Source organism: Scaptodrosophila lebanonensis, unplaced genomic scaffold (genome assembly GCF_003285725.1).
Source record: "Scaptodrosophila lebanonensis strain 11010-0011.00,11010-0021.00 unplaced genomic scaffold, SlebRS2 tig00001412-arrow-pilon, whole genome shotgun sequence".
Lineage (NCBI taxonomy): Eukaryota > Metazoa > Arthropoda > Insecta > Diptera > Drosophilidae > Scaptodrosophila > Scaptodrosophila lebanonensis.
Genome location: NW_022060739.1, coordinates 6,585,930 through 6,609,652, shown reverse-complemented (window position 1 = coordinate 6,609,652; position 23,723 = coordinate 6,585,930). Strand labels below are relative to the sequence as shown.

General features: G+C 37.8%; 1 protein-coding gene across 1 annotated transcript; it reads left to right on the top strand.

The window, feature by feature from the left end:
- Window positions 1-142: 142 nt before the first annotated feature.
- Window positions 143-23,681, top strand: LOC115631277. Its single transcript, XM_030527991.1, has 5 exons — window positions 143-203; window positions 378-712; window positions 15,055-15,169; window positions 21,355-21,877; window positions 23,242-23,681. Exons 1-5 carry the CDS (start codon window positions 143-145, stop codon window positions 23,384-23,386), a joined length of 1,179 nt encoding a protein of 392 aa, XP_030383851.1. The 3' UTR covers window positions 23,387-23,681.
- The last annotated feature ends 42 nt before the right edge of the window (window positions 23,682-23,723 follow it).

The window sequence follows — 23,723 nt, the reverse complement described above, 5'->3', positions numbered from 1 at the left end:
TCTTGTGTAAATCCGAATGTGAATTTTCACGAGAATCGCGGCCAATAATAAAACGTGTCAAGACTGCTCATAATCAAGAGCCAGCCGCACAGCACAATTTGTTTAAATTGTGTTCGGTGTGTGGGGAAAAAAAGAAAGAAAAATGAAGTGTGATGTGGCGGTCTTGCTTTTGCCGGCTCTGGCCATTGGCCTGGCAACAGGCTGTGAGGGCTATATAGGCAACATCAACCACAACGCCTTGCCACGCCCTTCACAGGACCATGTGAAGGCAAATCAAACAGCAACAACAACAGCAATAGTAGCGGCAGCAACAACAGCCAGACCTTGGCAATACAACGGAGGAGACAAACAACACACCCACCATAAAACACAACTAGGCGGCCAGCCAGCAACAAAGCCTGCTCCACTCGCGATATATAATTATGAGGCGGCGGCGGCGGCGGCGGCGGCTGCGGCTGCGACAGCACCTGAAGACGATGGCAATCTCAATGACACCTCCGATTATTACAGCGACAACGATGACGATGATAATGATAATGATGATGCCAAAGTCAGCATCGATGTTTACCTGTCCAATTCTCAGGCCGATAGACACCATTGGAGAGGGACCACAGATGTTGTTGCTCGGCCGGACGCAGCTCCAAAGCGCGTGCCGCGCCATCCTCAGCACTACTTGCCGCGCCACAATAGACTCGAAGCCGACTTTGATAAGGTGAGTTCTGGGAAGTCATAAAATATCTGTATTTACGCCTGCAACAGCACTTGTGTGAACATATTTGCCCGCTGCCATCATCATGATCATGATCATCATCAGCATTATCACACTGCGCTACAAGCCAAAGTTATTTCCAAGCCAGAATACTCATCACTTGCTAAATGTTTCCACTTACCAAGAGGAGTACAATTTTGTAACACTCTTGTACTGCGTACACATCAGTGTTTCAAATTTGGACTCTCCAGCCCTTTCAGTCTCTGAGATATAGGTGTTCATACAGACGGACAAACAGATGAAGCTAAATCGTCCCTAAATCCAATTTCCACTAGTCCAAAACTTTTTCGCTCACATTTGCGAATCACAAGAAATTTTATCCTGGTTTTAAAACACCAAAATTTTTTGATAATCAGGCCGAAGATTATTAGATATATTATATTACAATTAAAATTTCTTCAATTTAAATGTAATGTTTTCAGTCTTCTGACCATGTTTCTATCTGCTTGACTGTATGATCCCAAGAATATCGAAAGATATAAGGAGATATAAAATCTATACATCTATATCTCCTCATCTAATCTATAATTATATGCGCTGTTCACAACTTTATTAATTTTCATATTTGTCTTTCCTTTGCTTAATAGCACATCCTATTTCATTTCCTCATAAACTATAGTTTCCTCAGCATGTTGATATATAAATTCTGAATTCTCAAGTTATGTTGCTCTGTGTTATTTGCATTACACACACTCTTAATGAATTGAGGGGGAGGGCAGTTGGAAGATCGAGTTTGTTTACTTATGACAGGTTTTTTGCGAGCTCTGTGCATTAGAAAGGCCATCATCTTGGTCGCCGTTCGCCTTGAACCCTATAATCGGTGGCAATGCGCTGACTGAGCTCAATGCCACGATCATGAGCCTCGATTGAGGCTTTAGATTTGGCTTAAGTCCTGCTGGGCCACCCAGATGGCGATTGTTACTCAATGCCGGCTGCCGTTTCCGTTGCAATTATGAAACGTGTTGCCTGGCATCCAATTTGGCTAACAAGGCAATTTCGCACAATGCCGGCCGTAAATTGCACGATCTTCTTCCCAATCGGTTTCACTTTTTACGCCCAGCCACATTAAGTCTACAGAAGCCTGTGTGTGCGGGCCTGTAATTGGGGCATTCGAGCCGACACACAGAACCAGTCTTGACGTGTTTCGTCGTAGCTGTTGTTGTAGCCGTTGTTGTTGTTGTTGTTGTTACTGTTGCTGTTGTTGGCGACAACAGCTGCCTGACATCATTCGTGCTGCCTGAACTGGTCAAGATTTTTGCCTGATAACAGCTAGTAATGAAACTACTTGTTGTACATACAACTAAGAAGCAAGTGAATACTGATATTTACCGCTCCTCATAGGGGTCTAAAATTTCCGTATTCCGTAGCGCATCCACATCTCTCTTGAACTGCTCCTCTTCGGCTGGCGGCTACAAATGTAATTGGCTTAATTGACTTGCTGCCGTGGCGACACTTTCAACTCTTTAAACACAAAAGGCAACACAAACATTTCAAGCACACACAATCCCACAACAAATTGTACACACACTCGCATACAAACAAACAGACAGACGGACAAACAGACGGACAGACAGACAAACATGAGTGCTGTTGTCGCCGACTTGACATGCAAATGAGTTGGAAGCGATGCTGGTTACGCGACCAGCCAGCAGGCGCCGTTGCTGGTGATGCTAGCAATGGCCGTTCATATAAAACACACACAGATCTACATATATACAAATATAAATATAGCTTTCCAAGAAATCATTAAAATCAATTAATTGATAAGCGTTTGTCACATTCGTATTATGACTAATAGTTGTGTGCTGCCTGTTAATAAGTATTTAAGGGGCGGCATTTTGAAACAAATTTTATTTATTGACGAGTATGCAAAGGCCAACAAATGTAGAAACAAAGTTCTGAAACTAAGTACGTGAGGAAATTTGTGCGTTTTATGAATTAACATCGTAAATGGGTTTCCATTAGAATTGCTGTGGCGCTACAAATTGGCGCAGAGTACAAATAAATGGAACTATATCGGATGATAGGATGATCATAGGAGAGGATTAAGGCTGAGAGGACGATTGCGTGTTAATCCTACATCTTTCCTGTTGCGTTTGATCTTCTTGGCCATTTAAGAGAAAATCCTTTTGGAATACTTTTCATTTGTAATACTCTTCACAGTTTAAATTGTGTTGCCTGAACTTATCCATTCATCCTAACGAGTAAGGTATAGTAACAAATTGATTTAAAATAAAATGATTTCATCCGAGGCTGTAGCATCTTTCAATGTAATCTCATTTCTTCTTTATTTTTATTGCTTTTTCTTCAGCTTCATTTATTTTTTTGTTAGGTGTAATAACGTTTCTGGATGCCCTTTTCTGTGAATCGGGGCTAGCAAATAAAGTTCCCCCACCGAAGAGTATTCTTTATTGATATTTGTTTACTTTCTATGGACTTTCTCTTCTTTAGTTGTATTTAGTTTAATATTGTAAAGATTTTTTCCCCAATTTTTTATAACGACAGCTTTATTTGTCGGTGAATTAATAAAACTTGTAACCTTATTAATAAATGAGCACGCTAGCTAATTTTTTGTTTACAAATATAACTGATAATTATTGTCAATTCCCGTTCGTTAGCCCGTGTTTGAGAACATTCTTACACACACACTACTTATATATGTTTCTTATCATTTCAACGTCTTTTTCAAAATATACAAAAGGGAATTCCCCGCACAGCACATCACTAATCTGTATGAAATAGCAGGTATACGTGTATGTCTGTCCATGTGCCTCTCTGTTTGGCTACATAATACAAAGTTCATCCGCTTACTTCACGCTCTTATCATCGACTCGCATTATGCTGCTGAGGCATCAAAGCCTCACCCTGTTAGCATTCTCGAACCTTTCTAGTCCACTTGACTGGCCAAGGCCGCCGGCACGTTATTGCATTGCAACGTGCCTTACTCTGCTGCCGTAATAAGCCTCATGTTTGTCTGTGTGTCAGTTTCTGGTTCCATGATTCGCTCGGGCTGCATACATGGATAGTATGTGACTCAGTCATCCATACTTACCCAGCCCATCCATGGAACCTCTGACCGCTCACTCACCTTTGCTGAAGAACAGGAATTTAATATCGTGTCGTTCTCTGTCTCCGTGTTGCTTCCCCCTCCCCTTCCCCCCTCCAACAGTGCAATTCCCTTAGCTTTCAATCACAGCACTTGTATTCCCACACCCCTACCTCTTGTTTATTTGCACGCATTCCGCACGAACTGTAGGAAAGGAAATGAAAGCCATTTTAAATATTTCTCATATTCCTGTGCTTATTATATTTGTATTTCGCTGGAAAAGCATTGGTTGGACAGTTTAAAATTGCATTTTGTGTCTTTATTGCGATTTATTACGTATTTTAATTGTCGTTATGCAGAACATTCCAAATGACTAATGATTATGAGTTGTCCCGAAATAATTATTATGAGCAACATTTCATCGACAATAAGTAACGGTCTCTTGAATCACACTAATTAGTCGGAGATTTCTGCGAAATACTTATATACATATATACATATGAGTATATACTTATATATTAATAGATTATGTATATAGTTCGGTCTCAATATCAGCTTCAGTTTGTTTCATTGATGCCTTATGTAGGTTATCTCTCAGCTTTCTATTGCCTTCTATGGTCTGGCATTTGTTGATCTGTGCTGTACCGTGGTTCCGTAGTTCTTCAGAATTGGGGGAGAAAGGTTTCTTAGGAATTCAAAAGTATATTTTAAAGCTTCTTTATTTTAAACTTATTAGTTTCCTTAGTATTAACAAACAACATTCATATTTGTAGAAAATATTCGGCTAAAAATTTCATATTTTATCCACAAAGTAAGCCGAATTATCTTTTATTTTTCTGAAACTATAACTTTTTTGAATCATATACACATATTTTCAAGATCAATCGGCTAGTTGATAGACTAGTTCGGCTGCGCCAACCTTTTTGATAAAATATTTATATTTATATTAAATGTTTCGTATTTTACAAGTAGATATTGAAAAGTAAGTCGACAAGAAATAGAAGAAGAAGAAACTGTAGCAGTAATATATATTTTACTGTAGAGTTATTCTTAGTCTTAATTTAACATTCATTATATTCTTCACATATGTACTTGTATGTACTTTCTACATTTGACAATTTGCCTGCAAGCTGTCTTTCTCTGTTAACTAACAGACCGCTTACAGCTGTTAGCCTTGGCTGCTGCAGTTGCCAGCCACGGCTGTAGTTTACAGCGCGCTGTTAACATATAAACACCATCTAAATAGGGTCTAAATACGATCGTTTTTAAATGTTTAATCAGTTAAATCTAGCAAAATCTAAATGCTAGTTGAAAAAGTAAATATAATTTAAAATTGTCCACCTTTAATAATAAAACTGAGTTATCGATCATTTGCTTTTGTTTTCTTGCACAAAATTGTTTTAAATCTGACAACAATGTATATGCATTCTATTTTCCGAATCCGAATCTAAACATAATTTCCAAAACCAAATATGAAGTTTAAATTTATTCTTCAATAGGCTGTAACACCATAGAAAATTGTTAGTATATGGAAACAAACCAAAACTGCCAAACTCGAGGTGACATGTTACTTCATCCTGGAGCGAGTTGTAATAGAAAATATTACAACACTGCATACTTCCCCCCAAACCTTATAACTATCTCTCCCTGATTATCAAAAGTTTAAATTTATGACTAATCTAAATAATATGTAAATAATTGAATAGCTTTGAATGTAAGCCATTTCGAAGCACTGTGCCTCACATTCAATGCCAACCCCTATTGGCTTATCAACTAACTCGACTGCTCGGCTGATCAATCATCTTGCCATCTAAAGTCGTCATGTATGTGCATAGTGCAAGTGATTATTTATATAGCAATCTAATCTAATTATAATATGAATTGTGGCGCACGCGATCTAATGACTCAATAAACTAGAGAATTTATTGGCGACATTTCTTCATAAATTTGCACTTTGAATTAACACATTAACGAGCCCAGCATTCGGCATGCAAGTCAGCATAGGCTCTATCGAATTCGATTTGCATCTGAGAGGGCATTAAGACTCATGATTTATTATTGCTCATTGCCAATGGTAATTTTTTGAAATGTTTGTAATTGAAAATGCATTTGTTTGTTTGCCAGTATTTGATGCTGGCTGCAGCATTTCTAGTTCATGTTTTCAATCTCAACTTATTTCTGGGAATAACAAAATTATTATGCATTAGGCACGCAAATCAGCATAAGTTCAATTGAATTTGATTTGCATCTGAAAAGGCATTATTGTTCATTGATATGGTTAATTTTCATAAATTCTATAATTGAAAATGTATTTTGTTCCATTTATATATATTGTTCAGTATATTTCTAACTTGATCATTGATTTGTTAGACTTTCTACTCTAAAATGTGCTTTGTATAACGAATCGCTTAATACAGGATAACAATAGCATTGTTTCCAATTCTTAAAAATGAACAACAACATCAAAATGCTTAAAAACAAAACGATCGCATGAATAAAGTAAACTAGAATATCTAATTATATTAAGTAAAATCTTTTCCTCGCTACGGCCATAAAAAAAACCATTTTGTTATAATAATCATTCCTACGATAATTGTCTCTTAGCCACAAAATTGATATTAAAATAAACAGAAAAGTTTCTAGTTCTAAGACAGATTTTTGCACCGATCGTTCCTATATATTTTCGTATATATACCCAGTGATTTTCGCTGAAGAATCTACAAACCACAAGGTTTCTAAGTCGTTGTTGATCACTTAGTTCTCACTGTATTAATTGGTTTAAGAGAAAATTATTAGAAATGTTCAGCTTTCCCTCAGCTTCTATAGCACTTGTGTCACCAGTTTGTAATGTGTTCCATTATCTAAGCATTTTCCTTTTGCGAAAAATTCCGATGTGATTAAAAAATGCCTCAATTTATGCCTAAACGTAACTCATAGCGCCGCCCTCCTTGACACTCCGCGCCAATAAATTATGAGCGATACGAGAAGCAAAAACAACAACAACAACCACGAGGAAAAATATAAATTCAGCAGCCTCGGGGTCTATGCAAACAACTTTCGCGTAGAGTTTTAAATAATTTATGTGTACAAACATAAAATTAACGCCAATGGCCGACCGACTGGCGACAGTTCCTGCTCGATCATTAAATGGCCAACAAGTTGTTGAAACAGACATTTATTAATAATATAAAAATATATGTGTTTGCCACATACACACATACGACTATTTTACACACATATATGTACGTATATATAGACTATATATGCTTTATGTAGTTTGTGGTGAGAGCAAGACATATACAATAAATTTGGATGCTTCCGCACTTTGGCGACTTTTTTTATTTCGTTGGGCGACGCTCCATAAATCACAAAGAGCTTGCAATATATATGTACATATGAGTGTTGAGGAATATATATCATGCCAGCTGAGCACATATAGACAGATATACTATATACTATGAAAGTATACATACAGTATGCTAGGCATTCACAAATGTATCTTAGATGGCACGCTGTTCGGCCGAGACATCAAAAACGCTTTGTTTGTTTATTATGTCATAAGCCGATTTGTTTGTCATTAGCGTGAGTGTGGATTGGTGTGGTGTGGTTTGGTGTGTGTACTCATTAATATTGCCAATAAATCAAAATTACATTACGGCAGCCGCTGGAATGTTACTCCACAAAGATTTCCAAATGCACCGCAACAGAGGCCGCAAAGATTTTCGGATGTGGCAATGGAGGGCAGGATTTTTCCAGCATCAAGTGGGCAGTCGGGAATTTTCGATGTGAACGTTACAGCGGCTTATAAGCTTACAATTAGTGGGGCTTGCCTTCAAGCATATCTAGCCACATCTTGGCCAAGAAGCAGCAACAACAATACTATCCGCTCTGCCAATAAAAGCCGAACAACTTAGACAGCTCATGACCAAGCAAGGCAACGCCATCAGAAGAAGAGACCTCCAAGAGTACTTAGCTACACAATTAGGTACACTGACGTGGCAAGATGTTTTCGTAGCCAAAAATGCCATTGAAGTTATGATTTGGTGCACTTTATAAGAACATTCTATAGATAAGATTTTGTGACAATGCAAGTGATTCCCAATTCGGATACATCTGATTTTTTATGTAAGACATTCTATTTTTATAAGCTTTGCACATTTCAATTTTTAACCAACTTAAAAAATATTTCAATGGCTATGAACTTTGTTTTTCCAATTCTTCCCTTCAGCAAAGAATAAAGAATAAAATTTTGTGACAATGCAAGTGATTCCTAATTCGGATACATCTGATTTTTTATGACATTCTATTTTTATAAGCTGTGCACATTTCCACCTTAAACCAACTGAAGAAATATTTCAATGGCTATGAACTTTGTTTTTCCAATTCTTCCCTTCAGTAAGGAATAAAGAATAAAATTTTGTGACAATGCAAGTGATTCCCAATTCGGATACATCTGATTTTTTATGACATTCTATTTTTACAAGCTGTGCACATTTCCACCTTAAACCAACTGAAGAAATATTTCAATGGCTACGATCTTTGTTTTTCAAATTCCTCCCTTCAGTGTAACATTCTTATATATTTATAAATTTATATTTTACAGTATCAGTATAATGCTGATGGGCTTGAATTAAAAAAGATAATGTTTAGCAATTTCTTCGATCAACAATAATATCACTGTTGATTTCTACTCAAATGCACACCACACACTGTGTGCCATCAAACAGTTTAATTAAAGCAGAATTCTGGCAAATTGCAGATCAGGCAGAGAAACGCCAAAGCATCAATCTCTGGCACACTCCACAATCCGAGTTCCAAGATCTATTACTTGTGTGTATGTGTGTGGGCGTTGCAATTAGAGAATATTGCGATGTTCTGCAAAGCGACGTGCCCGACTGGTGGCAATCAGTCAATTAGATCGCCTTATACGAGTATATATGTTTATAGTCCGTATTGATGCAACTGGCGGCGCAGCATTTCCGGCATGTTCTGGACCAAGTTGTGTCTAACCAGTCAGCTGTCTATCTGTCTGCCTGATCGCCTGTCGATCTGCCTGCCTGCCAGTCTGTCTGTCTGTCTGTCGGTCTTGTCGAGGCACACATCTTTGTTAACTTAATTGGAAGAATGACGCATGCGCCGCAACTTCAAGTATTCCAACTGTTCTCCGCTGTCATTGACATTGGCTGGCGTCTCACTTTTTCTGCAATTTCTTCCCACTCCTCTTGCAGCTACAGCGTCATCATCGTCTTCGTCTTTGGCCTTATGCGTGTTATAGCCTTTTATGGCCCAAGTAGTGGCGCTTTTGCGGCAACTTTCCTTCGGCTAACGATTGTGCTTTCGTTTTTTGTATTTTCATTTTTCAAACGCACAAAAATGTACCCATAATAATTAAGCAGACATCAGACATTCGCTAATTAAACACCAAAAAAACAAAACACAGAAATCTTATTTAATAGTATGCGTAATTTCAATTAAGTTATAAATGAAAGATTTTTCATGTACGAGTATTCGCATTTATAGTATATGTACATACATATATGTATGTGGCTGCGATTTTTAATTACTTAAGTTTATGGCCACATTAGTTACAAAACCAGCAACCAGCGCAGCCGTCTGTCTAATTGGCACTTTTATGTTAAAATGTAAAACAAAAAACACAGAAACATTACACATACGCCATGTGGCCCGGCATGTTTATAATTTCAAAATGAAAACAGACACAACGCGCACGCAAAACAAAAAGCATACAAAAATTATTTCCAAAACGTTGCGCTTTTCTTTGCTTAGCTTTTAGCCAAATTACAGTTGCAGCTTAAAAAGCTATACAACAACAAATTTAGAAAAAAGAAAAAAGCAGTCACAATTGCAATGCAATGCAAGGCTCGACCGGCCGTCAATGAATGCAATACAAAAACAAAAACAACAGCAAGAACTACAACTGCAACAGACGCATATAGTATGCGTGTGAGTGTGTGTGTGTGTGTGTGTTATTGTTGTTGTTGTTGCCTTGTTTGTTGTGCTCTCTTTCACATAAACAAATATTTTGCCGCCGCTTGCTGGCCGGCCGCTCGTGTTTATTTGCACAGTTGGCGGGCACGAAGTGAATTCGCCAGCCTCATGATACCATTTATGCCGTTTTTACCGTCATCGCCATCGCCATCACCATTGCCTGCCGTGCTGCCGGCGCCGCCGGTGCCGCTTCCATCTCCTCCACGACTGCCACTGCTACTGTTAGACGCCCATTCACGCATTTTACAAGGGGCAGCAACTATAAAGAACCACCGAACCAGCCGACCGTCCGCCGTCCGCCCGCTACCGTCCTCCAATGATAAACTGAACGCCACGCCAAAGTACGATGGAACTTGATCTTCATTCTTATGCAAAAATTTGTATTTCTCTTGAAGTACACGTCAAGAAAGTCAAAATAACGAATAATTTATGGACGTTTAAAAGTGCCCTTTTTTCGATTAGATTAAGTTTTTATTGTCTTAATATGAAATATAAATATTAATTGTTCATTTGTATTCTTGTTTCCAATAAATAACCGCGAAGATATAGACCATTAAAGTCAAAAGTAAAGTGTGTACACATAATTGTTGGTTACACTGTATACTTATTTACATAGTATGTATTGTATGTATCTGGCAACGCTGTCAGCTGTTTTCCTAATCTCGCCACAAATCGTTACTTGAGTGATTGGCTCGCGACTCCTGAGTTCTAAGCCTAATCGAGCGACTGGTTAAAAAATGCATGCTTTGTTTCATTCACAATATTTGTTCGAAAACTTTTTCCGTAATGCACTCTTAGTACAGAGGTGGAACTCGACAATGTCAATTGTCAATTACTATATGTACATACACACATACATCATTAGTCTACAAGTATCATTTTCATTTTGAAAGCTAATTGCATCGGCTTCGTGTAAAATTAGGAAAGAAGGACCGGTTGAATTTTCATTTCACTTGCATTACCTAATTTTTGCACTATCCAGAGCAAACACATATGGATGTATGTATCTATGTATGTATACATATATTATTCCCTTATGATGTAATCTTTAAACTGTTGGCATTTCGATTCGTCTTTTAGTTACAAGGAAAAGCGAATCAAATAGCTGCTCTTATTTCGATTTCATTTGTAGTCAGCTTTCCAATTATTTATCCCAAATATCAACAATCAGATCTTTTGTACCATGGTGCACTGTTTTGAGGGTTATAAAAACAGTTCAACACTCTGGTGTGGTGTGGTGTGGTGTGGTCTGGTCTGGTCTGGTCTGTTTTGTTCTGCCCTTGGCTATCGCTCTGACTCTGACTCTGGGCACCGCGAACATTTGCATTTGGCTCATAACTCTTTTGATTGCAAATAAACCCACGACCCGCACACGCGTGCTTGGACTCGCCGGTCTCGCATACTCTAACATTCACAGTCGAATGGGTATGGCGTCGAGTTTATTATTGTTACCTTCTGGCTCGTAAAATGCGTCACGCGCTTTCAAAGCAGGACCAGACTTAACGCACCCACGCCCATATTGCGCGTCTTGTTTGGCTTTGGGAGAGCGATGTGATAGAGAATGGAGTGGAGTGGAATGGAATGGCATCGCATAGCCGGCTCTTATGTTGAGCATCCTTTGGCTAACAACGGAGCGCATATGCAAATTAAGTTTGTTTTTATTGTTGGCCCAACTGTTTTTCAAATAATGTCAACCGGCAGACACTTAATGGGTTTTTCGCATCTGGCCGAGCTGCCTCTGAATGGGGCTGTCATGGCTGAGCATGCGTAATGAAGCTTAAGTAGAACTGGTTATACGTATAAAACAGCCAAGACGCATAAAATTCTTGACAGAAGCGTCACAACAACACCAACTACAGATCCAAGTACAGGCACAGGTAGCTTAAGTGAATGCATTGAGTGTTAAACGCTCAAGAAGGTGAGGAGCGAGGGCGTCAGATACTCAGGACAAAAGATATTAAACGATACCTATACACGTATACAAATAAATGTATGTGTAGTGAACGATTTTACAAAATAAAATGCATAATAAACATCAGATACCAACGAGCGCAATAAATATTTCAGTCTGCTGCGATCCAAGGCATAAAGAATTTCATTTAAATAAACTGAAGATAAACAAACACGAATAGGTATCAGTGATTGATGGGCCTGCCAAGGCAATAAGAAATCATTCTTAAATTTCGATTGACAGCAGACATCAGACTGATATTTATGGCATTTAAATAAACTTTAACTATACGCTACCAATTGTTATAAATATCTTTATATGCAATAATATAAGTACTCCAGTATGCCAATAAACGATGGAGGGAGATTAATGAAACATTTATGGGATTGTAATCAAACTAAGACTACAAATTATTTTATAAATAAAAATTGTTTAAAGGAGAATAAGTGTAATAGTATGCCATAAACGTTTTAATGAGGTCAAAGGAAATATAAATTTATAAATAATAGTAATTACTGAATGGATCACAGGTTAACATGTGATCTTTCTTTCCCATGTCGATTAGAATTGTTTTCATATCCTAATGACACCTTCTCATCAGAGCACTATAATAAAGTTGGTCAAGAGTCCGGGCCATTATCCAGCTAACCACAAAGGCGTCATCCAAACACATCTCTTACATGTTGATCACGCACAAAGCACAGTCGGTAAAACAATCGTCGAGCATGGAAGGCCAACCGTGCCTTGTAATGCGTGCTCCGTGCCCATTCGCGCTCACATTCCGGTTCAGCCAACACAGTGGCAGAGTCGGAGCATCCGCCTTGAACGCGCTCACGTCGAGCAATTGCCGTGTGCGGCGTGTCATTTCACTTAACGCTTCTGCAGCATGCAACACACGTGCACACACTTACACACCCACCAACTCTCGGTCGACCTTTCGGAGCCAATGCTGCCCATAAAGATGGCGCTCTGCGCCATTTTTCCTACATGCTTACTTCATTTATTACCCCTAGCTGGGGGTGGGGGGGACGTACATGCGGCCCAATGTCGCATTATATGTCAACTATATGCATGTGTCGTCGATTTGCTTTCATGGCATTCAAGACCACTGCACACTAAAGGTAGCAACAAGAGCAAGAACAACAACAACAACAACAGCGGCCACAGCTGGCAAGAATTTCTGTCGTTTTTCTTGCAAATCGATAGAGCAGAGCAGGCAAATAGTAAAAGTTTTTGCTGCTGCTGCTACTGCTACTGCTGGCCCGTCATTGCTCTTTGAAGTGTAAGTGATAGCTTTTAAGTGTGGCAGGTGCCACAGCAACCTCTACCCAGACCCACCTTAACCTTCCTTTCATGCAACAAAACCATTTGTTCGAATTTTGCGTTATGCTGAAAATCTGTTAAATAAATCAGAAACGTTGCGTAAAACAAGCCATGCACATGAATCATAAATCAAATGTGCGTAAATTCAATTAAACTCTTTTCACACACACTCCCACACACCCACACACCTTTACATGCAGTAAAATTGTGTTGCATACTGCAAGGGGCACAGATGTGAGCAGAACGTTACAAGCAAAAGTACATATGTATAAATGCATATTTGTGGATGGCATCTACGCTGCAATATAAGATGCTTATTTGCTTTCTTGATTACGAATGTACCCTTTCGTGTTGTAAGGACAATTGCACCCACTTGAGCATAGTTAGGACGACACACAGCAGAGAATTGTGAATAAATGGATGAAAAGCAATGTCATTACTTAGATATTTAGGGATTCCCACATGTTTTGCATAGATCTCTAATAGTACAGATTGCCTTTTTTCAAAAAGCTGCCAATCATATCATCTTTTTCTGAGAAAACGGTTTAATCAGAATTGAATGTTATTGGCCAAAATAGTAGCAGCATTCATTAATATGCCAACTTTTATTTACTTCCGCTGTCATATTTTTATTTTACATTTGAACATCATGTAAATTTTTTGTTTAATTTTGTAAAGTAGATTTAAGTAATATCTATATACAAACCCTATCTTTTTTTAACAATCAAATAAGACTAAACTCCTAGTTTAAGCTGTATTTGTATTTTTCTAAACGTTTAATTTAAGTTATTGTAAATAATGATAGTATATTTAAAGTTTTACATTAAAAAAAAATTTCGTAATAATCATATATGTACTATTTCAAGTTTTAACACTAGAATCATTATATTTTTTAAACAAAAAGTGTAATTTCTAATAATCTAGTTATTGCTTAAACGTCACGAAGGAATATAATATTTTTCAATATTTGTTGCCCAACAACTAAAATGCCATTTAATTCTGTTCTATAACTAAAATATTGTCAATATTGTTGAATATAGGCAATTGTTATTTATTTATTTATCACATAAATGTTTCTCAAGCATTTCGTTCATGATTTCGCACAGTGCCTGGCATCGCCTGCAGTCCCTGAATAAAACATATTTGCGTACATATACAAATATATATACAAGTATGTATGCATATACAGATAAAAGTGTGTGTGTAGGTGGAATGTGTATTGGCGTTTTTGGCGTAGCCTCAAACTGAATATTTTGCATATTGTAACATTTAATAAATAACGCTTGTTGCCTCTGCTGGTCATATGAATTACACAAGCCATGTTTTTATTTTACTTCACCACATATTCTTTAATAAATATTACAAAATTGTAAATGTTACATGAGCGTTGTATTCCCCAAACGGTCAAATAGTTCAATAATTCTGAAAGCAACGTCGTCCTGGCCAGGTTGTATAACAGCCTCCATTGGTAGATTGTGCAAGCCACAAATGAGAAATAAAAGAAATATGTAATAATATGGGCTCGCAGCGGAGGTAAATGATGTTGCTGTGGCCAACCAGCATGCGCCCTGAACTGTAAACAAAGGCTCAGTATTTATTTATTGAGTATCTATAGTTGTTGTTCCTCAGGAACACAGATAACTTGCCCGTTTAGAAATGAGAACTTAAACATGGTGTCTAGCCTTAGCTTACAAAGCTGTTGTGGGGGTTAAGAAAATTTTTACTTTTGAAATAAAAATAATAATCTTTATATAAAAGCTATTCCGATAAAAAATAATTAACAAATTGCAAAGTATCCCACAAAACCAATTTGTATTCAAAAACTTATCAGAGGGACTTGCACTATAACTGAAAATAAATACATATAATAAATGTGTGTATTTGTTTAAACTGGATTCTAGAGTTTTGAATAAATAGTACTTTAATATTTTGCTTTTCTGCTCATTTTCCTTGCAGGACTATCCCGCGGACGAGCCAGGAAAGCTGACCGAATTAAAAGTTCAGCAGCTGGGCACATCGGAGGCCGCCAGAAGCGAATTCGATAGGCACAGAGAGCAGGAACTGGAACTGAGTAAGTATATATGAAAATATATAAAATATAGCTGGCTATACAAAAAAAGGCGTCAATGAGAAATCAAAATAGTCGGGCAGGTCAACGACGCGACGTTTAGCGCCATTAACATGCGGACATCGCCACCGCCACGCACGTCGTCTCAATGGCTTTTTATTGTAGTTGATAGAGTAAAAAATGCAAATACATACATATGTTCATATATATATATATATGTAGTATGTATGTATATTTGTTTGTGGATGCATTGGAGGGACGCCCTAGCGGTAATTGCGGTGTAAATAGCTACGCCTTCAGAACGGCCCGCACATGATCATCACGTTTTGTCCATAAAAATGTAGCCCTGTTGTTTGCTAAACAAATGCGCACTGATGCCAGTCAGTCAAGCAGTCAGTCAGTCCTGCTGTCCTGCAAAAAGCCCAAGTCCCAGAGACATACATATGTATATAGAATTGGAGTTACAATCGTCGTCGTTATTTATGGGACGTGTGGGTGTTTGGGTGCTTTGATGATGTGCCTTCTGCCATGTGTCTGTCTCTGTCTTATCACAGAAATAACTTTTGTCTTCGTCCTTCTATATAGTACTATATCCTTTGGCAGCACACACGCACGTGACTTGGTGTGAACAGCAGTTGGCCAAATCTGTACACAACAAAACAGGCTAAAAGCCAAGAAGAAGAAGCTCTGTCGAAACAAGTTGATGGCAAGCGCTCACGCACTTTCTAAAACAAAACAGCAACAACACAAGTGAGAGGGAGGGGTGAGGGAACAGAGAAGAAGAGCAACATCAATAAATGCCAAGAAGTCACAATTTTTTTCTCTTTTTCCTTTTTCTGTTGCTGTCCCATTGACAAGTCAACCCAAAAAGCGACTGAGCATTAAAAATCAATGCACAACAAGAAATTTCCCTGCTCGCTCCCTCTCTCTGTTTCCTCCGCTCCTCTTCTGTTCTTTGCGCTGCACTTTCCTTGCAATTAAAACGAGACAAAGTCAAAATGTTGTTGACTATCGTCAACATGCACTTTGTTGTTGCTGCTGTTGTTATTGCTGCTGCTGTTGTTGTTGCTTCTGTTACTGCTGCAGCTTACCAATTACTTCATTAAAGTGTTGTGCAGCTTATGCTCGATAGGCACGCTGAATGGTCGCCTCTTCTCTTCTCTTCGCCTCGCTTCTCCTCACGTCGACTGTCAAACACGCGACAGCGACGATGGCGATGAAAATGACAATGACAATGAAATGTGAGCTCGCTGGCATCTGAGCGGAACATTGCCGTTTAAGCGCGAAAATAGCCTTTAACGGTTAAAAGCAATTTCGCACAGTGGTTGGAGCCAATACAAATTTTAGTTTAATTGTTTGTTGTAGACGATTATTGTTCCAATAGGCAGGATAATGTTAAGATCTTAGCGCTGTTATGTAAAGCGCATCGCTCTGGCGCTGTTAAGTAAAAGCGCTGTTAACCCAAAATGTTGCTCTCGGATTGCGTCGCCAATTAAATAAACTAATTTTAAGCTATTATACAACCTAGTTATTTGCAATCCAATGTACTTATAAGTTAATTTTCAACAAACTTGTTAATTATGATCATTTTTTAAACGAGTCACAAATTAATATCAATTATAAATTTCATATTTAATTTTATATTTTAAATTCGAACGCTTTTCAACAGCCTGAACAGTCGCTGTAGTAAAAATTAGCTTATAAATTTAAAAATAATATTATAATAAAGAGCAAACTACAAAATTGGAATACAATATAAATTGTGAAAATGCAATGAATAGAAGGGAATATCTTGTTGATATAGTACGCATACGTTATTATTGTTGTCATTGGCGCTTTGGAGCTGTGACTACTATTCTTGAATTCCAATATGCATCATAGAAGCTCTTGAATAAATTATTGATTGGGATAAGGTGTTTCAAGGAAAGCAAGTGTTTCTGGAATCACGGGTTATAAATTTAATGTACGAAATAATAAGAGTTCGTAAACTATTGTTCAATAAATAGGCATAATGTTTGTTTTTGATCTATATTTCAGTAGGTAATGTTTCATAACATAGAGCTCTCCCAAAATTCAAAATATAAGCAAGTGTTTTCGGCTAAAATCCCGAAAGATTTTCTACAGTAGGCTTAGCTGCGGATACCACTGTGCGATGTCTGCCTGCTTGCCTACCACTGTCACCGCAAATGAAAGTGTGTCACTAAGCCTGGGAAATTGTCAATTGATATACAAGTAGGTTGTTGTTGTTGTTGTTGTTGTTGCTATTGTTGCAGTTGCTGTTCTTGTTGTGGTTGTTGCTTCTGTTGCTGTTGCCAGTGTCGCTTAAAATGCGCAATGATGCAACAATTTTCTTATCACATTGTTGCCATTGGCTGCCGTTCAGGGAGTCTACAGATCGGTAGTTTAGTTAGGCACTTCGCTTGTTTGGATATTAACCGTTATCGGCTGTTTATTCGCGGCTGTTGTCGAACTTGTCGTCGTTTTTGTTGTTATTGTTGGTGAGTCATCGGTTGAGCATGCAATTTTGTTGTCCCTCGTTGGCCGGAATGCACGCCAATGGAAGCAAACATGCAATCGAACAGATACATAGTTGCCTCTCAAGCGTTTCTGGCGCGTTTTGCCAGCGTTTTTGCGCTTACGTCTGCCAAGTATTTGAACTTTTTTATGGAAAATCAATACGTAAAACTTTTTAAATATGAAAGTTTACCAAAGGATAGTTTTGAGAGTTTGTACTTACTCTTAGGAGCTAATAGGTATTAAATTTCAAATTGCTAGCTTTTTAGTAAGTAAAAGTTTAGAGGGAAAAAGAAATATGTGTTAATTAAAGCTGAAAATCCTTCATAACTGTCTAATTTAGCAGAATTTAAGGTTTCCAATTCTATAAATACATATCAAGCCCTTACCGTGAAGCATCAAGAAAAGTCTTACACAGAAGAGAGTATTTTTCAGTCGTTAAGGATCAGCATAATGAGATGATTCGATAGAGACTTCTGTTTCCGTCTATCTACATGAGCCATAGCTACAAAAATTGGTATGTAAGCTCTTTTAAGTAGACTCCTGGCAACACAAGTTTATTTCATTTTTTTAGTCCACTTCCACAATTCAGAAACAATACAAATTTAGGCCAGATATTCTGTTTGTAGATCTCTTTGGCTATCTCAAACAATTTCTCATTCGTACTCATACTCTCTTGCTTTAAAATCAGACAATTCTTTAAACAACGACTTATAAATGAGCTCGTTAATAAAACTTATTACAGCATCTATGGTATTAAAACCACCAAGTGCCAAACTCATATTTGAATTTGTCTCCAAGCATTAAACTAACCAATCGATTTAGGGTATTTTTTAAAGTCTTTCAAATGCCGTTTCCTGTTCAATTAAAAGCTCCGCTTGCTATAATTAAATCCAATTAGAGTGTGAAATTGTCATTTTCCTATATTTTTCAAAATACGAACTACGTCATTTTGGAGTATTTGGCATTCACTTACTAGATTTTTGATGCCAGTTCATTGCACTGCGATAATAGCCTTGTTTGCGCGTTTCGTGCGCGTTTCTCCGGCGTTTTGTGAGCGCTTTAAGCGCGTGCATATCTTTATCGTTGCACTTTAAGACATTTGCACCTTTATTGAGGATCATTAAGGTGCTTTGTTTGGTTTACCGTTGCGGCCTTTTAAGTTAGCAGTTTTCATTTTTGGCCGTTTATTGGCTTTTAATGAGTGTGTGTGAGCAATAAAAAAACGCACAAAAATGCGTATCAGTTTTATGCGCTTGTCGCACAGCTTTCGCACAACGACGAAATGCACTCGAATATTGTCAGAAGGCCAAAGGAGTGAACGAGCCAACGAGCAAAGTAAGGCAACAGCCTGCCAGCCTGCCAGCCATCAGCCATATAGCGAAAGTAAAAGGAGGCCACCCAGGCGCTCGACTTTTGATGGGTGCCAGGTAGCTAGGCAGGCAGGCAGGAAGGCAGGGGGCGGGAAGCCGCCCACTGGAACCATGTCTGGGCCTCAAACGTGTCGGCTGCAGCTGCAGTTCAACTTTCAAAGTGCCGACTGTGGGCCAAGCCATTGGCAAAATACGTAATTTACATAAATGTTGCATGATTGAATCATCAACTTAACGGGCAGCACAGATAGAGATGGATATAGACATAGAGGGAGAAGTTCCAGCAGCTGCTGATGCTGATGCTGCTGGGCCATGAATAATTCAAGGCTTGATTGTTTGGCAGGCAGTCAGCAGACTGCAGCAACAATAACAACAACAACACCAACAACAAGCACCGTAAAGACTTCAATGAGCGCATCGTGGCTGCTGCCTTTGAACTTGCAACGCCGTCCCAGCCACAATGCAATAAAAATGGCGCCCTTGGGGCAATTGCTGTTGCCGCTGTGGTTCTGCTTGCTGCTGTTGTTGCACTTTAAGGCAGCAGCAGCAAAATCAGCTAATAAAGTCATTAGCCGCCACGTTTTCGAACGTATTTAAAAGTACCAAGTATTTAAAAGTACTTAAGGGACAAAGAACTAAATTAGTTTCCAATATGTGTCCGCAGTAGGAAATTCTTTAAAGCGTTTGTCCATACATCCATGGAAAATTGAGGACTCTTATGTACTTATTTCCTCCAATATATACTCGTAGTATGTTGGAATGGAAAATTATTTCTACATTCTCCATTAGTTTTATTTATTTATTTATTTATTTATTTATAAGCCTTATCCTAGAGTTACAAGTTAGTTAGAGTTAGTGTAGTTAGAGTTTTTTAATTAGCAATAACTGTCCAAGATCTAAAAGTTTTCTACGGAGAAATCCATTCTACGATACAACTAATTTTATAAATGTTATTTAAAGAGTTGTAAACAATCCGCGCATCATTGCAGAAGGCTTCCCGTCATTTTGCTTAGCAGCCGATCTCTCTTTCCATCTCATATTCCTACATATATTAAGATCTGATGGAATGGAAAATTATATCTTCATTAACCATTAGTTTTTTATTTATTTATTTATTTATTTATTTATTTATTTATTTATTTATTTATAAGCCTTGTCCTTAGCCTATCCTACAAGTATTGCGTACTTTTAAATCATTACGCTAGTCATAACAAATTTAATTGTATTGAGCTTATTATTAGATTATTTTATTATTATTAATTTTACTTTAAACATTAATCATTTTTAATAATCTTTAAAATTATAAGTATGTATTTTTAGGTTTATTTTATCAGTTTTATACTTAATCTTTTTATTTAATTTGCAACCTATAGTATAAATGTCCAAAATATAGAAATGTTGTACAGAGAAACGAATTCTACGATACAACTTATACTATAAATGTTATTTAAAGAGTTGAGAACAATCCCAGCATTAAATTCCAGTCATTGCAGAAGACTTCCCTTCACTTTGCTTAGCAAGCGATCTCTCTTTCAATCTTATAATTTCTATATATTAAGATCTCTGTGCTTAGAGGATCAACTTATTTTTAGAATCGAAAAATGCAAACATTCAAACCTTTTTCCCTCAGCTTATACTAAATGTTTCTTAAACAAGAGAGAACGCTACAGTCGAGCAAGCCCGACAGTGTAATACCCTGTACCCAGGTAAACTTCCGTCACTGAGTTATATGCGCACATAGCAGCAGCAAAAAGAGGAAGAAGAAGAGCGAACTTGTTGCAGTTTGGGGGGGTTGTACTGGCGAGAATTTGTTTCGCTAATAACTTTTCTTAGAATTGACCGAATTGAATAAAATTTGGTTTAGGTAGCATTTGAAATGTGGACGCTATTGACGAAATTCTGCAGCGGGGGAAGGGGGGGAAAATTAAAAAAAAAAAAATAAACTCGTCCTTACTCGGACCTAGGAGAATCTGGAAGCCAACTTTGGTTATTCTAGCTTTTATAGTTTCTGAGATCCTCGCGTTCATCCAGACGGACAGACGGACGGACAGACGGACGGACAGACGGACGGACAGACGGACGGACATGTCTAGATCGATTTCTCTCGTCATGCTGATCAAGAATATATATACTTTATGGGGTCGGAGATGCTTCCTTCTGTATGTTACATACTTTGCACAAACCTAATATACCCTTTTTACCCTACGGGTACAGGGTTAAAAACATTTTCTATAAAGAAAAGATTTTTAAAAAATTTAAGCTTTTAACACATTATTACTTTTCTTTAATTTCACTTTATAGAGCGGCTGGCTAAGGAGCATAGACAGCGCATGGAAACGGAGACCCGTTGCCGTTTGCCCCAAAGGCGAGTCATTTATATTGCGAATGAGACGTCCATGGACTACTCACCACGGGGCACGGTGCTCTATCGTTGCGATGAGTCCACCGGCTGTTGCTCGGACAACTACAAGACATGCACCGCCAAGACGGTGGACTATGTGAAGCTGGCGTTCTGGGAGCGCTCCCATATCCTCAACACAATACGTCCGGTTATGCTATCGCTGGCCAACCATACGGAGTGCCATTGCGTGAACCTGAACGCGATGCGTCAGAAGCGCAGCAACAAGGGTGTTGCTCCAGTGGAATATGCGCGAATGTCCTCCCAGTGCCAGTGTCCCAAGCATTTCACGAGTTTTAACTGGGACAGCAGTAGATCCCCGTCCACGACATTCTCTTCCCACTGTCGCTGTGACTGTCATCTGAGCGATTTGACGTGTCAGCGCATGAAGAATGGCGAGGAGGGCTTTGCCATGTCCGCACGCATGTAAGTTTAACCAAAGACTGACTTTCATTACACTGTGCAGCAACATTTTCCACTTTAATTAGATTTTTCCTTTAGGTACATTTTAATTACGTGTTCTGTTTAGTAGGCGTACAGAGCAGCAATCTATTTTAGAAGAATATATTCAAGAGATCAACTACATTTATAGAGATAAGTAATTATTGAGAGATTTAAAGGGAAACTGAATGCAATTAAAACAAGAAAGGAATGCTAGAGTCGCTGAAATACCCACTTCCAAAAAAAAACTAAAAAAAAAAGCTTAATTTTTTGTCTAACCTAGGACAAATCTTAAATAATGTGTTAAAGATTAAAAAATATGTATATGCTGTCCGTTCGTCCGTCCGTCCTTTTGTCCGTCCGTTTGTTCGTCCTTTTGTCCGTCCTTTTGTCCGTCCTTTTGTCCGTCCGTTTGTCCGTCCGTTTGTCCGTCCGTTTGTTCGTCCGTTTGTTCGTCCGTTTGTTCGTCCGTTTGTTCGTCCGTTTGTTCGTCCGTTTGTTCGTCCGTTTGTTCGTCCGTTTGTTCGTCCGTTTGTCTGTCCGTTTGTCCGTCCGTCCGTTCGTCCGTCCGTTTGTCCGTCCGTTTGTCCGTCCGTTTGTCCGTCCGTTCGTCCGTCCGTTTGTCCGTCCGTTCGTCCATCCGTTTGTCCGTCCGTTTGTCCGTCCGTTTGTATAATTGCAATGATGAGAAAGTAGAAGAGCAAAAATAAACAAACTTGTTATCCAGATTCTCCGAAGTCCGAGAAAGTGCAATTGCATTTACGAAATATGTTACGGTTTTATGCCCAGTTTGATTAAAATATTTTCATGTATTATTATTATTATTATTTATTTATTTATTTATTTTTGTAATCTCTATCCTAGCATTACATGTATAGGGTTAATTTTAACTTATGTACGTACGCTAGCCAGCAAATATTTAGATCGCTATCAATATACCTTTACAATACATTTTATATATTGTTATCTAAATACATTTCTAATTTAATGTTATACTTAAAAGTTTTTTTTTTTTAATTTTAACACAACATTTTATTAGTAAACCTTTGATTAATTAGTTAAAATTTAGGTTACTTTTAACTTAGTACGCTAGTCATTAAATATTTTTTTAGATCGCTATCAATATACCTTAACAATACATTTTAAATAATGTTATCTAAATACACTTCTAATTTAATGTTATACTTAATTGTTCTATTTTAATTTAGCACAACATTTTATAAGTTAAATTTTGATTAATTTAGTTAAAATTTTTATTATTTCGCTGCATCGTGTTTACAACTTTTTTAAGCTATTGCAGAGTTCATATTCATAGTCCCTGAGTCTCTTACTTCATTTTATTGTTTTAGATGCATTTTGACGAAGGAATGCAGTGCGCCCATTTGCAATTATGGCATTTATAATGTACACAGTGGACGCTGTCCGCGTTCCGAGCAGCAACAAAAACAACAACAGCAACATTTGGTGCAACGAGCACATCATGGTTTTGGCTAAGTCGCATTTGGAATTGTTGCTTTTGCTGCCATTTAAACATAACAATCCAGAACTGTGTATACATTAAACTACTACTACTACATACATACTTGTACTTATATTTACATACATACGCACACACACACACACACATGCTAATGTAGTATATGTCTGTACCTATTACGATACGAAATGAATCTATTGCTACAGCCTACGATTAAGTCTATGCAAGTATTGAACTAACATTCAAGTGTACTTAAGATTTCCACATAAGAATCACTATTTTACTATTAAAGGATACAGCTAGTCAGCGAAACATAGACCCCGTCTACTTACTCTACAATTGTGTTATTTAATT

Bases quoted from the DNA above. Each gene is read 5' to 3' on its own strand.
- LOC115631277 (XM_030527991.1), top strand. From the start codon at position 143: ATGAAGTGTGATGTGGCGGTCTTGCTTTTGCCGGCTCTGGCCATTGGC. The intron at 204-377 runs GTGAGGGCTATA...AAACACAACTAG, and splicing joins CATTGGCCTGGCAACAGGCT to GCGGCCAGCCAGCAACAAAG. The intron at 15,170-21,354 runs GTAAGTATATAT...TTCACTTTATAG, and splicing joins AGAGCAGGAACTGGAACTGA to AGCGGCTGGCTAAGGAGCAT.